This window comes from Thamnophis sirtalis, unplaced genomic scaffold (assembly GCF_051295495.1).
Source record: "Thamnophis sirtalis isolate CommonGarterSnake01/CBP01778 unplaced genomic scaffold, rThaSir2_p1.2 scaffold_3, whole genome shotgun sequence".
Lineage (NCBI taxonomy): Eukaryota > Metazoa > Chordata > Lepidosauria > Squamata > Natricidae > Thamnophis > Thamnophis sirtalis.
The window spans coordinates 42,278,379-42,292,635 of NW_028261383.1; the positions used below are offsets into that span (position 1 = coordinate 42,278,379).

Sequence of the window (14,257 nt, forward strand, 5' to 3'; positions counted from 1 at the left end):
AATTACATAAACACATATACACAAAGAAACATGCATTCCTAACAAGTGACCGGAGCAAGAATATTAAGCACCTGCTGTAAGTTGGAATGCTAGGCTATACAATTACTGTCAGGACAAAAAGAATTTATTCTAGAGGTTAAAAAAAAAAGCATCAGAAAGGTGAAGGAACTGTGAAATGCATGACATTCAAACAAAATCGTAGTTAATTTTTTAAAACAATTGGGTGCTACATCCATCCAATCTCAGAATTAACCTTATTTATTCAGATTGGAAAATGGATACAGAAACCTTCCAATATTTTCAAACTATTTTTTTTAATTTTTGAAAAAAATGGGCCAAATCAGGGTTAAAGTTGCTGGTCCTTCAGTAAAAAGTTTTACTTGCCATCGGATCACATATGCACTTTTCCCTGAGGGTTCATCTTCTCTCCCAGTTGGGGAAAAAGACTTTAAGGCTAAGAAAATATGGCTGATACATTCTTACGTCAAAGTGCTAAGCATTGATTTAAGGTGCTCTTATCCTAAAATCTAAACAGAGGGAAAGTGAGTCAAAGTAGCTTGGCGTAAGGCATTAGAGCAGACAAGTAGCAGATAAGTTGAGTATCATTCAGAAAAAAAGGGGGGAGGGAACAGAAATTTCCTTCAAAAATAAAAGAGAAAACAACAACAAAAAAAGGAAAAAAAGAGACTACTATCATTGATCATTTCTCTCAAAATGTGACTTATCCTCCTGTCTCATTTTGTCACATTTTGTAGCTCCCCCTCTTGGATCTCCAAGGAGGAGGGGGCATTTACTTACATCAAATAACCTTTCTATATACATCTCCTCATTGACCTTATCACGCAGAATGTCCTGAGAATGGCGAACGAAGGTCACGTAGGCATCAGCAACGTCCATCCCTGGTTTCTGTACAGAGAAAAAGAGTGAGAAGGAGAGAAAATTAAAAAGGAACAAGGAGGGGAGAAGCATAAACATGGCATATCTTCAAGACAATCTGTTTATTCAGTGGTGAGCATCTTCCACTATATTCTCCTTCTTCTATTTCTCTTCACATTACAGCTGAGGGACCTATTCTAGTTGACACACTTAGACTTATTTGGAAATCAGCAAAACCTTTCAACTGTGTGTAGCAGGTAACTAAAGCACCTAAGTATTGGTTTGCATAGCTCAAATATCTCTTTCTGTCTCTCAGTCCTTTCTTCTCTTCTTGACTTAATTAGCACAGTGTTTCTCAAAGTTAGTAGCCTTAAGATTCATGGACTTCAACTCCCATAATTCCTCAGCCATATAGCTGGTTCAGCCACCATAGCTAGCTGGGGAATTCTGGGAGTTGAAGTCTACACATCTTAATCTTCCCAAGATTGAGAAACACTGAATTAACACAACAATTATCCATGCAGCTTCACCATCACCTCTTTAGAATCCTCCAAGAAAATCCTCTCTACTCTATTACGAAAAAGGGAACCCTCAGACCTATTCAAATCTAGTGGACTAAATCAGTGGTGAAATTCAATTTTTTTAAAAAATACCGGTTCTGTGGGCGTGGCTTGGTGGGTATGGCAGAGGAAGGATATTGCAAAATCCCCATTCCCTCCCCACTCCTGGAGGAAGGATATTGCAAAATCTCCTTTCCCACCCCACTCTGGGGCCAGCCAGAGGCAGTATTTGCCGGTTCTCTGAACTACTCAAAATGTCTGCTACCAGTTCTCCAGAACCTGCTGAATTTCACCCTTCGGCCAAAAATTCTTGATATACATTTTATATTCAGTTTTGAAAACCCAAACACATGTGTTTAAAAATAAAATATCATTTGGAATAATTGCTAAATCCCCCCCCCCAAAAAATCTATTACCTACCTGTCAAAAACACAAACACCAAAAACATTCATGTGATAGATATAGGTTTCCAGTGTATAGTTGCTGATGGAAATGAGATACCTTACTTCAGCCCAATGAAGGTAACAGACCTTTAATTCTAGCTAATTTGGGTTAGATTTTTATCGTAAACATTATTTCCAATGCATTTGCAAGTTTCCGTGTGGGAATTATAAACCGCAAGACTGCCTTCTGAGTAAGCAAGTATAAAACTGCTCCATTCATCTCCTGCCATTCCCGTGAAGCTGCAACACACCAATTTCCCTTAAATCTGAATGTATAAAGTTTGCAAGATATGTGATGATTGTGACAGTCTGTATTACACTCACCAGAATCTAATAAGGGGGAAAATTGGGGGAGGGGTGAAACAATCACTAAGTAAGTTACATGCTTTGATATAATGGAATCAAACTCATCTCAAAGGAAACCCATTAAAATGCTAAAATAAGAGTCATTATAAACACTGCCACACAATTCTTAAATGTTGGTGGCACGTGGGAAGTTTCATAATAACGGGTGTCATTACTTTTATTACTGTGTTTTACTGTAGATCACAAAGTATCATTTCTCAATGAGATGTGATTGTCATCCACTGTAAATTGAAGTTAGTTAACACCCATTTTCTGGGTGAAAATTAGGAAGTTTGAGAAGCAGTAGGACGGTGTGCGCGTAACGTAGTGTGTGTGTGTGTGTGTGCGCGCGCATGTGCGCGTGCACACACATGCACATTTATGCACGTGTGTGTGTGCGCGCATTTGTGTATATAAACATAGAAATACAATTATCAAGCAAAGGGCAATGATTGGCTCTAAGATGCCAGTAACATTTTTAACACCTACTGAAACAATGACAAGGTATTAATTTAAAAAAAAAAAAAACCAACAATGAGAACAATATACAGTAAAATATGATGGTGATATTTTTTCAAGGCAATTTCCAGCAAGTGAATTGCACTAAGGCTGCAAATAATAATAATAATGATAATGATAATGATAACAACAACAACAATAAATTGAGTGTTGTCCCGATTTTAATCGGAGCCATTGGAGCAATACCTAAAGGGCTACCTTGCTATTTGGAAATTCTAAATTTATCGGACTTGAACATTCTGACTCTACAAAAAACCACCCTACTTGGAACAACTTATATCCTCCGACGTTACCTTAACAGTTCCTAGGTCCTTGGTTAGGACTCGAGCTGTTGAGCTACCAACCAGCCCCAAAGGCTGTGAATCTCACCAAAAATTAACCACATAATAATAATGATAAACAAACATATATTTAAAGAAGATACTTGGTTGATACCTAGGATGCTGACAGCAACCCATATCAATCATTAGCACACGGAATGGCACAGCTAACCTAAAGATGCTGTAAATCCAAGGCAGTAATGATAAGTATCCCATCATCTTGTAGGGTGGTATAAAAATTTAATAAATAAATAAATAAATAAATCCAATTCTCTACTACTTTCTTCTTGTTTTCCTCTTTAAGGATGACATTTCTGCATCTGTGCATGCATACAGGAGGAGAGGATTTCCGATATTACAGGAAGCGAAGTTCTTATTGTCATTTTCGAAAAATCTGCTGAGCTAGAAAAATGACAATATTGGGAATGTGATTTCAACATGCCTAAGCCATGGTGTTCTGGTTTAACTTTCCTTCCTTGTATGCAAAGCCATTATTAATACTGAGTTAATTGTTAAGATGGTTTTTTCTGCAAGATTATCCTGCCCAGATAAGGAAAAAAAAAATTGAGTTTGAACTAGAGGAAAATGTCTGCCAAACTTTGCTTCCTTGTAATGTTCAGTGGGGATATATAATGTTACATGTGTATTGTAATATTCAGTAAAGGAACATGGTGGTTCAGTGGCTAAGACACTGAGCTTGTTGATCAGAAAGGTCAGCAGTTTGAATCTCTAGCACTGCGTAAAAGAGTGAGCTCTCGTTACTTGTCCCAGCTTCTGTCAACCTAGCAGTTCGAAAGCATGTAAAATGAAGTAGAAAAATAGGAACCAACTTTGGTGGGAAGGTAATAGCGTTCCATGCACCTTCGGCATTTAGTCATGCTGGCCACATGACCACGAAGACATCTTTGGACAGCGCTGGCTCTTCGGTTTTGAAATGGAGATAAGCACTGCCCACTAGAGTCAGGAACGACAAGCACATGTGTGCAAGGGAAACCTTTACTTTTATCTCAATGTTCAGTGGAGGGGTTGGAGGTTTTTATCTTCCATCTCACTCTACTTTAAAGAGTGGGTTGTGAAGCTAAAATAGGATATCAGGAATATCCCACTGGGCTTTATGAATGAGCAGGACATATTTTGGGTGAATAGATATGTAACATTATATAATAAAAATCAACATTTAGGACAAATTACAAAACGAAAGGCATATAAAATATATTTAACTTTTCTCTGCCTTTTTCCCATAACGATATATTGAAGGAAACTTCTCACTCAGCCACAGTCTATATAATTTATTGTTACTTTCTGTGCACATCTTAATAAATATGGATACATGTACACACAATTTGGAAATGAAAATTTAGAACAGGGGCTCTTATCTGTAAATCCTCAAAATCAAACACCTGCAATTGTCTCCCGCTTTAACAATCATAATCCCTTACTCCAACTTAAACTTAATTTAACTTGCACTTTAACTTAATTTAAATGTTAATTTCAGATATGCAGAGTGCTTTGCCTGAGATCTTTGAGGACTCTTTGCAATCTAATCCAAGCTCTAAATAATGGGCTGCAGCACCATTTACTTTTTTTTTTTTAAAGGATTAATAAAGTTATTTTGCAGAAAAGTCTTCAGCCTGGTCTTTAATATATATGTATTGCTTATCTACCATTCACCATCTTCCCCTCAAAAATTATTTCTGCCTTAAAGTTAAAAGGCTGTTTAGGGTTAACACATTCAAGATTGGGCTGTAAAGGAGAGAGAGAGAGAAATGTGCACTCTCATACTTGCATGATTGTCAACATAGATTTACAATAAAGTAGAATTAGCTTGTGTGGTTGTGATTCCTATCTGATTTCCCAATTATTTACAGCCTGAAAAACAAGGGATGGTCCCTTCTGAGCTTATTGCCCTATCCACTATCCAACTGTGGGCTCTGCTATCTCTTTTTGGGCTGTTCCCTTGGCAAGTGTCTCTTTGCCCAGACTCCCAAGGACTTTCTTACAGTCTCCCCTTATTCACTTTCATCCAATGAAATCATCCTACAACATGCTTGGTCCTCAAATTTCTCTAGGCGCCATTGTCTGTCTTTTCCCATTCCCCAAACCTTTGGAGATGGCCCAGCACCTTTGGAATCAGCTCCTTCTTCTGCTTTGCCTCTGGGAAAATTGGATGGCCTTTAAAAAGGTTATTTTAATCAACTTTTATGAAGGTAGGTAGCTTTTAGGCTATATTGGCATTGGATTCAATATAGACTCTGCAGTATTATAGAGTGACAATACTTATAGGCTTCCAATACATATGGAAGTTCTGTTTCTCTTGTCTTAGTTGTAAATATTTAATTTATTGGACTGACGATTAAGTTGTGCATTAATTTTATTGGATGAAATTACTATAATTTCCTTTTGATCTGTACCAAGACTTTGCAACAGTTCAGAAATTCTTCCTCCTCCTCCTTCTTCCTTATATGGAAGCTTATAGCATGGTTGTGTTATTTGGTTTTATATTCTATGCAAACTGCTAAGGGGTTTTCTCCCAAAAAGTGATGGGATAGCAATGTGATTGATAAATAAATAAATAAAATAAATGAAAAATAAACTCATAATAACAGTAATCATTTCTTATTACATTGTGTAACAGTAAAACAAGCTACTGGAACTGTTTGCCACGGAAGGTAAAACAAACATAATTCCGTTTCAGCCCACTCATTCTAGCTTTGTTTGTCTACCACTTTAAACATCTGAGCACCTGCTAAGTCTGGATCCTGATGTAGAACTTTTATTCGTTTCAAACAATGTTATGTCGGGCTTTACTGTATTTCAGGCCTTCTCCAATTACTGGGTCATTCCTGGAAGAAAGAGCACAAAACCCAAGGAAGCCTCCTGGTAAAGAAAGAGGCCCATCAGATTTGTACCCTGTAATAACAATGAGAATCAATCTAGTGCCAGTTTCTCTGATTTTGAAAGACTGATTTGAGTTGCTGTTCCTTGTTAGGAGCTCAAGGGCTTCCACATTGGCATTCTTAACACTCTGCCTTGATTTTTACAGAGTAACGTTCTTCCATCCAAAATGAAGAATTACCTCCCTGTTTCCTTCTTTGACCTCACATGCCTTTTCCTCCAGGCTGATCCCATATTTAGCCTGCTTCCATGTCACCCTTGGAAACCTTCACTCACTTTAAGATGTTGACAATAACAATGTGATCCAACAGGAACTTCCTAGAGAAGTGATGGTGAACCTTTTCGGAGCCACGATCTGGAAAAGCCGAACTTCTGGGTTTTAGCATGCATGCGCGCCAGACAATCAGCTGGGTGGCGTGCATGCTCAGGCCAGTTTTTGACAATGCTGCGCAGAGAAAGGTATCACGCTCAGGAAAAGCCAAACCTCCGAATTCTGGTGCGCATGTGTGCCCGGCGATCAGCTGATTGGCGCGCAGGTGCACACCGGTTTTCGGCACTGCCATTTGCACAAACGACAGTTGATCATCGCATGCACATGCGTGGCAGAAACCTGAAAGTCAAACAGGCAAGCCCGCGTGTGCCGGGCAACATGGCTTCACATGCCACTTTGGGCACACTTGCCATAGGTTTCCCATCACGGTCCTAGAGTCTCTGAAACTGCATTATAAACTCTGCTTACTCTTATCTCCTTCTTGAGGTCTCTCTTTGCAAAAAAAAAAAAAAAAAGTCAGGTTACAGCCAATTCAAACCAATCCTTAAAAGTTCTTCCACATCTCAAAGAGGTGTGATCATGTTTTGTGATCTGGGACAGATAATTTACAAAGCAACTGCATGGTTATAATGAAAGACATTGCAAATTTTCATCATCTTTGTTCCATATTTTTCACCTCAAAACATTTACTTTTAACATATGTTTTATTGGACCAGACTTCCCAATGATCACTGAGAAAGATCCAAAAAAGGATCAGCTCTCATAAACTTTGGATGAAAAATCTCATTATCATTCTTGATTCAGAGAAGAGCCAATCACTGTATCATTGTAAAAAGGCATCACTTCCCTTACAAAGAGGGTGGGAGGGAAAAAATAAAAAAGAGAGTGCTATATTTAAATAAAGCTTACAGGCACATCCACGTATTTGGAAGCTGCTTTCACCTAAAATAGAAACACAGCAGACATTAAATTTGTTACTTTTACACTAATAAAATAATATAGGAAAACAAATTATGGTATTTGCAGCATTGTTAGAAAATAACGAGTGACAAGTTAAATTTATATGGCAGGCACATACACACACACATATATATCCAACGTGCAATTCCCTTCTGAAGTAAGCTACCTTGTGCAAAGTGCAGAAAGAAATTATGAACTGAAGGAGTAAAGGCATTAGAGAGGAAAGGGAAATAAAATTGTATCTGGTTTACACCAACAACATTCACTATACCACTCCAGATACAAGTAGTCCTCGGGTTACAACCACAACTGAGCCCAAAACTTATGTTGTTAGCAGCAAAACATTTGTTAAGTGACTTTTGCCCCATTTTAGGACTTTTCAATACATTTGTTAAGTGAATCACTGCAGGCAACTGGACTTTTTTTTTTGAAGATGTTTTGCTTCTCATCTAAGAAGCTTCTTCAGCTCTGACAGGATAGTGGGGAAAGCTGAAGAAGCTTCTTGGATCAGAGAGCGAAACATGTTCAAAAGAAAAAAACAAGGAAGTCCAGTTGCCTCCTGAAAAAGCACCTTTGGGACAACCATGACCTGGATGACTGAGAATCTCTACAGACTCCTGCAGTTGTTAAATTTGGAACGTGGTTGTTAAGTAAATCTGGTTGCTTGTCAGAAGGTCGCAAAAAGTGATCACCTGACCCTGGGACACTGCAACTGTCATAAATATGAGTGAGTCATCAAGCATCCGAATGTAAATCACATGACCATGGGGATGTTGCAATGGTCGTAAGTGAAAAATGGTTATAAGTCTTTTTTTTTCAGTGCTGCCATGGGTGCCTGCAGTGTTGTGATTTTATTGAGATGATGAAATATACATTGTGACATCATAACAAAAGCTCCAGCCCTCATGTGCCTGTATAGGACATTTTGATGCAAGTACAAAAATTGACATAATGCTACACTTTTTTTCATTTATCCTTTTTGCCCAACCTCCCTGCAGATCCATGCTTTTTATTCTTGCTAACCATTCTTGTTTCTGTTATTTTTATCTGCTATTGGTTGCATTATATCCAACCACCATTTCCCCAGTCTTCCTTTTCCTCTCTCTTCCTGTTCACTCTACTTTTACATATTTGTTCCATAATTCAATCCTCATTAATTCTAGGTAGCTTTGATGACATTCTTTGCATCTATCTTTTTCTCTCTAAACATATTATACAGTATCTTTTTCTAATACTAATTTTTGCAGCAATCATTCTCTTTAATGCATTTTTTTGTGATCCTGCCATCCTTTTACTTTACCTTTCCAACACGTGTCATTTTTCAAATTTCCAATTCATGTAACTGAACTTTCTCTGGGATTCTTTTTGCTTTTATTTTGTTCCAAGCAACTCCCACTTTACCTTACAGTCATTTTCCATTTATTCTGTTGGGAGATTAATCTATTTTCCAATAGATTAATAGCCAAAGTATGGCCTGTCAGAATCTATCAACATCCCTTTTCCTTCCTTAATTCAATCTTCCATCAGCTTAATTGTGCTTTTAGATATATATTCATAACCTCACTTGAACTGATCTATGCTTAATTCTCATGTTCAAAACAAAGATTTTTTCTAAGCAGATACGTATCTTTCATTGTTCTCTAGAGTCTGTAAATGGTCCAATCATTTTTTTTGCATTGTCTTGTTTTGTTCCCACCCATTCAATCAGGTTACATTTTTTGCATTGTCTTGTTTTGTTCCCACCCATTCAATCAGGTTACATATGAGAATGATTTCTGAATCCCATTCATTCAGAAAAATTGTACATTTCTCCCTAAAATTCATGTGTGGTTCTTCCATTCACCAAAATGCTGCTTGCATCTATTGATGGATTCCTACTGTCCTACATATCCACAACAAGTTAGATAACACCAGTTCATACTTTCAGCAAAATGTTTTAGGCTTTTTGTTCATAATCAAACTAATATCTTCACTTCCCTATATGTATTTCTCAGCTGAACCACGTGCTTAGACAACCTTCATTGCAAAGCAAATTAGAATCTTCTACATTCCATGGTCATCGCCAGATGGATCCCAAAGTTATGATCATCACCCCATGGCCACCATGAGAGGGGACCCACATATATTCACCTCTGCCATCTCTCATAACTTTAGTCCATCAAGAATTTTGTTTCATGCTTTTTATGAAGATGTAAAGGGCTATCCTAAATTATTAGCTTTAGTTCTAGCTCTGCTACATGCAGAGCTATGCATTTTTACTTTTGGGAAGGACTACATTGATCAGATTGGGCACATTTTGGCCAGTGTGTCACCAGTGCAACCAAAGCCACTTTTAATCCATGCATCTGTTCAATGCAAAATAGCATTTATAATCTCAAGACTACCTCAAAACCAATTATGGACAATCAACTATTGTCCACATCCCATCTATCTGAAGGCGTCTGCAGACTTGACACATGCTCAGGATGGATTGAGAAATAAATGTTAATTAAAGAAAATAAAATCAGTCAAGGAAAAAACTATTAAATAGTACATGCATTGAACATACCTTTAAAACAATCATAGGATATGAATAGGTTAGTAAATGAAAGCACACCAATTTATTATAGGGCCTTTGCAATGTTAGATAAATAACTTCCCTGTTATCTGTTACAATTGGAATCAGAACTCCTGAAGATATATATATTACACACACACACACACACACACACACACACACACACACACACAGTGTATGCGTGTGTGTGTGTGTGTATGTACGATGTGTATATAGATAGATAGATAGACAGACAGGCAGGCAGACAGACAGACAGACAGACATAGATATAGATATATCAGACTCTACAATATTCCAACTAGGCTGCAAAGATGTGGAACCCCTATGAAACATTCCAGATTGTATACAAATTTATAGTGGATGATGTTGCCTATTTCATTTGGAAAGAACATCATCACTGTTTCCTAAATGCAGGACTGTTGTTTTGAGTTCATCACTTATCCAAATCAACGCAACGCCACACAAGCAGCATCTCACTCTCTGAGCTGGGATTCATACCTGAGAACTGGATGCTTTTTATTTACCTCCTTATCACCCACAAAATTACACTGAGCAACAGTATGTGAAAAACAGTTGTGAAAGAAATCCTACTTGTCAATACCACACTGGGATTTCTGCGTGCCGGGTGGCTTCAAAAAGGGCAGCTGTGATTGTGAAAATAGCAGCAGCAAAAGCATCTGTGTAGCGAGTGATGCTTTACTGGGCTTTTGCACATCTGATTCTTCCGTGCGATTGCATGCCATGAAAATCTGGAGTAGGGGAGCATCTGATTGTATGTGAGAATTTGGCATTTAAATGTTCCCAATATCCCAGGAGTCCTGAGGTATATGGTATCCCCTCCTCCACATCCAATGCACCTTTCTGAAAGAAAGGAGCAAAACTGTGCTAACTTGTCCATTGGGGAGGAGAGGAGGTCTGACAATGCCAAAAGCCTTTACTGCTCCTTTCCCTGATGAGTAATATACACAACTTGGCTATTTCTGCAGCTGGCACCCGAAGGGGTGTGTGTGTGTGTGTGTGTGTGTGTGTGTGTGTGTGTTGTGTTATGTAATTTTCCATGCAATTCTGAGTGAACACAGCTAACTAACTGAACAGCTTCCAGATGGATAGAGAGACCCTTTGATGAGGGTACCAGAATGCATCCCATCTGCAAGGCTGTGAATTTCTGAAACAAATATGCATTTAATTAGAATACATCACCGAACACCACCCTTGTTTGGGTTTTTAAATGCTCACCTGTTCCTAAATATTTCTAAAACTCTGGGTAAAATCATTCTGAAGACAACACAGATACCTGGATCCTCTCACAGATCAACCACTTCGTGTGAGGATTACATTTTCCATTCAAGTTGAAAGCATAAAGGCTTCAGCCCAAGTGTGAGCAAACGGACACAGTTTTGTGAGCAAAAATTTACACAGAACTATGCATGCTATTGAGATTAAGCTTACCAGTGCAAGTCCATTTGGGAAAAAGCACAGACCCATGGCAAAACTTGAGTGAGCGACGGCAGGAAGGAAAATGCTGATAACCCTGTTGTCTTATAAAAGGCGTTTTCCCAAAAGCTCTAAGGCAGGTTGTTGTCTGTCATAATCTGCCCTTTAACATCGGAAAGCCCATAAGCCACTCTAGATATTTGTAATTCTCTAAGTAAGTTGGATTTGCTAAACACCTCATGATTGACTTAACAAGTGCATAAGATCATTCCCACTTCCTAAAAGATCCTGCAGTCAGGATTTCCATTCACACCATTCAGCTGTTTTTCATTAATTAGCTAGTTAACATTTTGCCCTTTCCGCGCCACCCAATTCTTCAGCAAAAATCATCAAACAAAATTGAAAAGAGGGCTAAGAAGAGGAGACAGAGCCAAGGAGATGAAGCTGCTGAACTTGGCAAAAGTTTCTTGATCCTAAATACGTATTAGATATCCTAGTAATAGAATTAGCTAAGTTATGTCATCAATGCATGTTGTATTGCAGGGGTCATAAGAACACACTGCTTACTCCTTGGTTAAAATAAAGTCAGGACATACTATAAATTGCTTAATAATAACCCTGGCATTGAAATCACAGCAAAATGAAATAAATATTTGTCATGATAAATATGGATAAAAGCTAAAATACAGCAATAATTCAGTACGTGCTCCCTATTCCCATCTCAATTGCTTCTTACAAACTTTAAAACGACAACAATATTAACAACAACCAATCGACCACAACTGCTTGTTTTTCTTCAGTGCAAACTTTGGCTAGATGGATGGCAGTTTCCACATGCCGGGTGTTGTGTGATTTTCATTTTTTAAATTTTTTTGGCTGGGCTGCAGTGCTTTCCCATGAAATTTCTCAGTTTATGGCAACAATTTGTGCAGAACAAAAATAAGACTGCTTGTAACCTCTCCCAAGGGTAAAATACATTCCCTGGTTTAATTAATGTAGCAAATCATTTTTTTCCCTCTTCAAAGAGAAAAAAGCTCTTCATATTAAATGGATCCTTGGCAGATGTCATTACAGCTCGGTGCAAATCCCTTCGTAGGCAAAGATACCTATTTAAATAACTGGGCTGCTTGATCCAAGGAACATCAATGACTGTAGGAAGCATCCTACTTCAGCTATCCAAGCAAATATGGAGCAATGTCTCATTGTCTCATACAGAAAGAAAGAAAGAAACCACCAAGTACTTTATAATGATGTGGTTAGTGCGAATGCTATTAGGAAAACTGATGTATTAATTTTAAGATAGATTTCACAGCAAGGATTGAAAATGAAGGTATCCTACTAGGTGATAAAACGACTTGTCATAAGAGCCCTGGTGACATGTCATTTTCTAAGAAACTGAACAATGTTTGATGAAAGAAGTTGGGAGAAAGCTGCTTGTTTTGATTTTTTTTAACACTCTAGTTACATTTTTCCCCTTTATGGAATTATATATTTACTTTACAGTAGAAGACTGAATAGATAGTAGTAGCATAATTTCTGATTATTTGCCAAGATAACTATGAGAATGATTCTAGCATGTTAAGCTTTCTTTATGAACAATATCATAAGCATATGAGAAGATTCTCAATAATTTCTTATTTCGGGGCTCCATTCAATTGTTCAATTCTTAGTTTGTTAAACCATAGTTTAGTAGGTGTTGTAAGAGCTTGTGCCTCATCCTCAATCTCCTTTCTTTCTTTTTTCTTTTTGTTCTTATTTTCTGGATAAATTAAAACAAGCTATCCATTCCAACTCAACAAGGTAAAAGGTCTAATGTAAATATATTAAGCAATATCTCATTCAGTGTTCAATTCTGGTTCAAGAACTCTGTTTATTAGCATTTACATTTTGATGTATAAAATGTGTTTGCAGTAGAGGCAACACTTCTATTAATGAAGTAACTAAACTGGAATGGCTGTTTTCACAAGTGTCTTCATGTTGTAGGATATGGTCTCCTTGTTTGCAATGAAATCTGCCAAAATTAGTGTTTTAGTGTTCAAGTGTCGCAAGACATCTGGAGAGAAGCTCCACATGTCATGCATTAAAACAAAAACTCTACTCACATGGTTCAGCACACATATTTTGCTTCTGCTAAAATGCTTTCTAAAAAAGCTGAAACACCCAGCTTGAAAGTTAAAAGAAAAAATTAGAACATTCATTGCAACATTTTTTTGAGGAACAGATGTGCCTACCATGATAGCAATATCAATAGCACTTAGGCTTATATACCGCTTTACAGTGCTTTACAGCCCTCTTTAAACGGTTTACAGAATTAGCATATTGCTCCCAACAATTTGAATCCTCAGTTTACCCACCTTGGAAAGATGGAAGGCTTGAGCCTGGTGAGATTTGAACTGCCAAATTGCAGGCAACCAGCAGTCAGCAGAAGTAGCCTGCAGTACTGCACCTTAAGCATTGTGCCACCGTGGCTTCTCCCAACTTTTGCTGCAAAGCAGTCTTGAAAATCTGGACAATCTTTTGATCAGTCTGTTTATAGCTGGTTGATACACTGCTATGTGATATGTTGGATTTCATTCCTTTCTGGAAGTGTGTGAACTCTTCAGTTACACATTATTGTATAAATTATATTGTCACCAATTGTTCGGGAGAAGCTGTTCTCACAGGCATATATTGCAATGGATCTATAATAAGTGAGGATCTTGTTAAAGTCATTAGAAATATCTTTAGCTATTCTGAATATGAACCCACAATGAAGAACGGTTACATGGTCCTACAAAGTTTGTATGAAACACATCTCACTCAGGAGAAGTGCATGTTCTGCTGCTTGCTTTATGGGATCCTCCAGAAAAATGAACTTTACTGGGTCTACAAGAGTTACAACATCTATCCAATCTAAGAATGCTGGATCACAGCAGTCACTCAGTAATCCCAGTATGTGTTCTATGGCCATTACTATTCATTAGCATTATATGCTGTATCATGGTGGAAATATGAGGTTTGTTCTTGTAAGAGTCATTTCAAAATTGACTGCGTTGATCCAGGAAAGTACTTTTGTTTCTATGTGGAAACCACTTCGG

At 37.7% G+C, this 14,257-nt stretch overlaps 2 protein-coding genes across 20 annotated transcripts in view; one reads left to right on the top strand and one right to left on the bottom strand.

Annotated features, from left to right (window-relative positions):
- Positions 1 to 14,257, top strand: part of CEP15 (centrosomal protein 15) — a 431,988-nt gene that overhangs the window by 148,072 nt on the left and 269,659 nt on the right. The gene's annotated exons all lie outside the window — the stretch shown is intronic.
- CADPS (calcium dependent secretion activator) overlaps positions 1 to 14,257 on the bottom strand; it is a 434,367-nt gene that overhangs the window by 58,979 nt on the left and 361,131 nt on the right. For all 19 annotated transcript variants that reach the window (XM_087708812.1, XM_087708811.1, XM_087708807.1 and 16 more), the window contains 2 exons: positions 7,139 to 7,171; positions 799 to 906 (listed from right to left, as the gene is read on the bottom strand). In XM_087708812.1, coding sequence (XP_087564938.1) covers positions 799 to 906; positions 7,139 to 7,171 — 141 coding nt within the window. The remainder of the gene's footprint in view (positions 1 to 798; positions 907 to 7,138; positions 7,172 to 14,257) is intronic.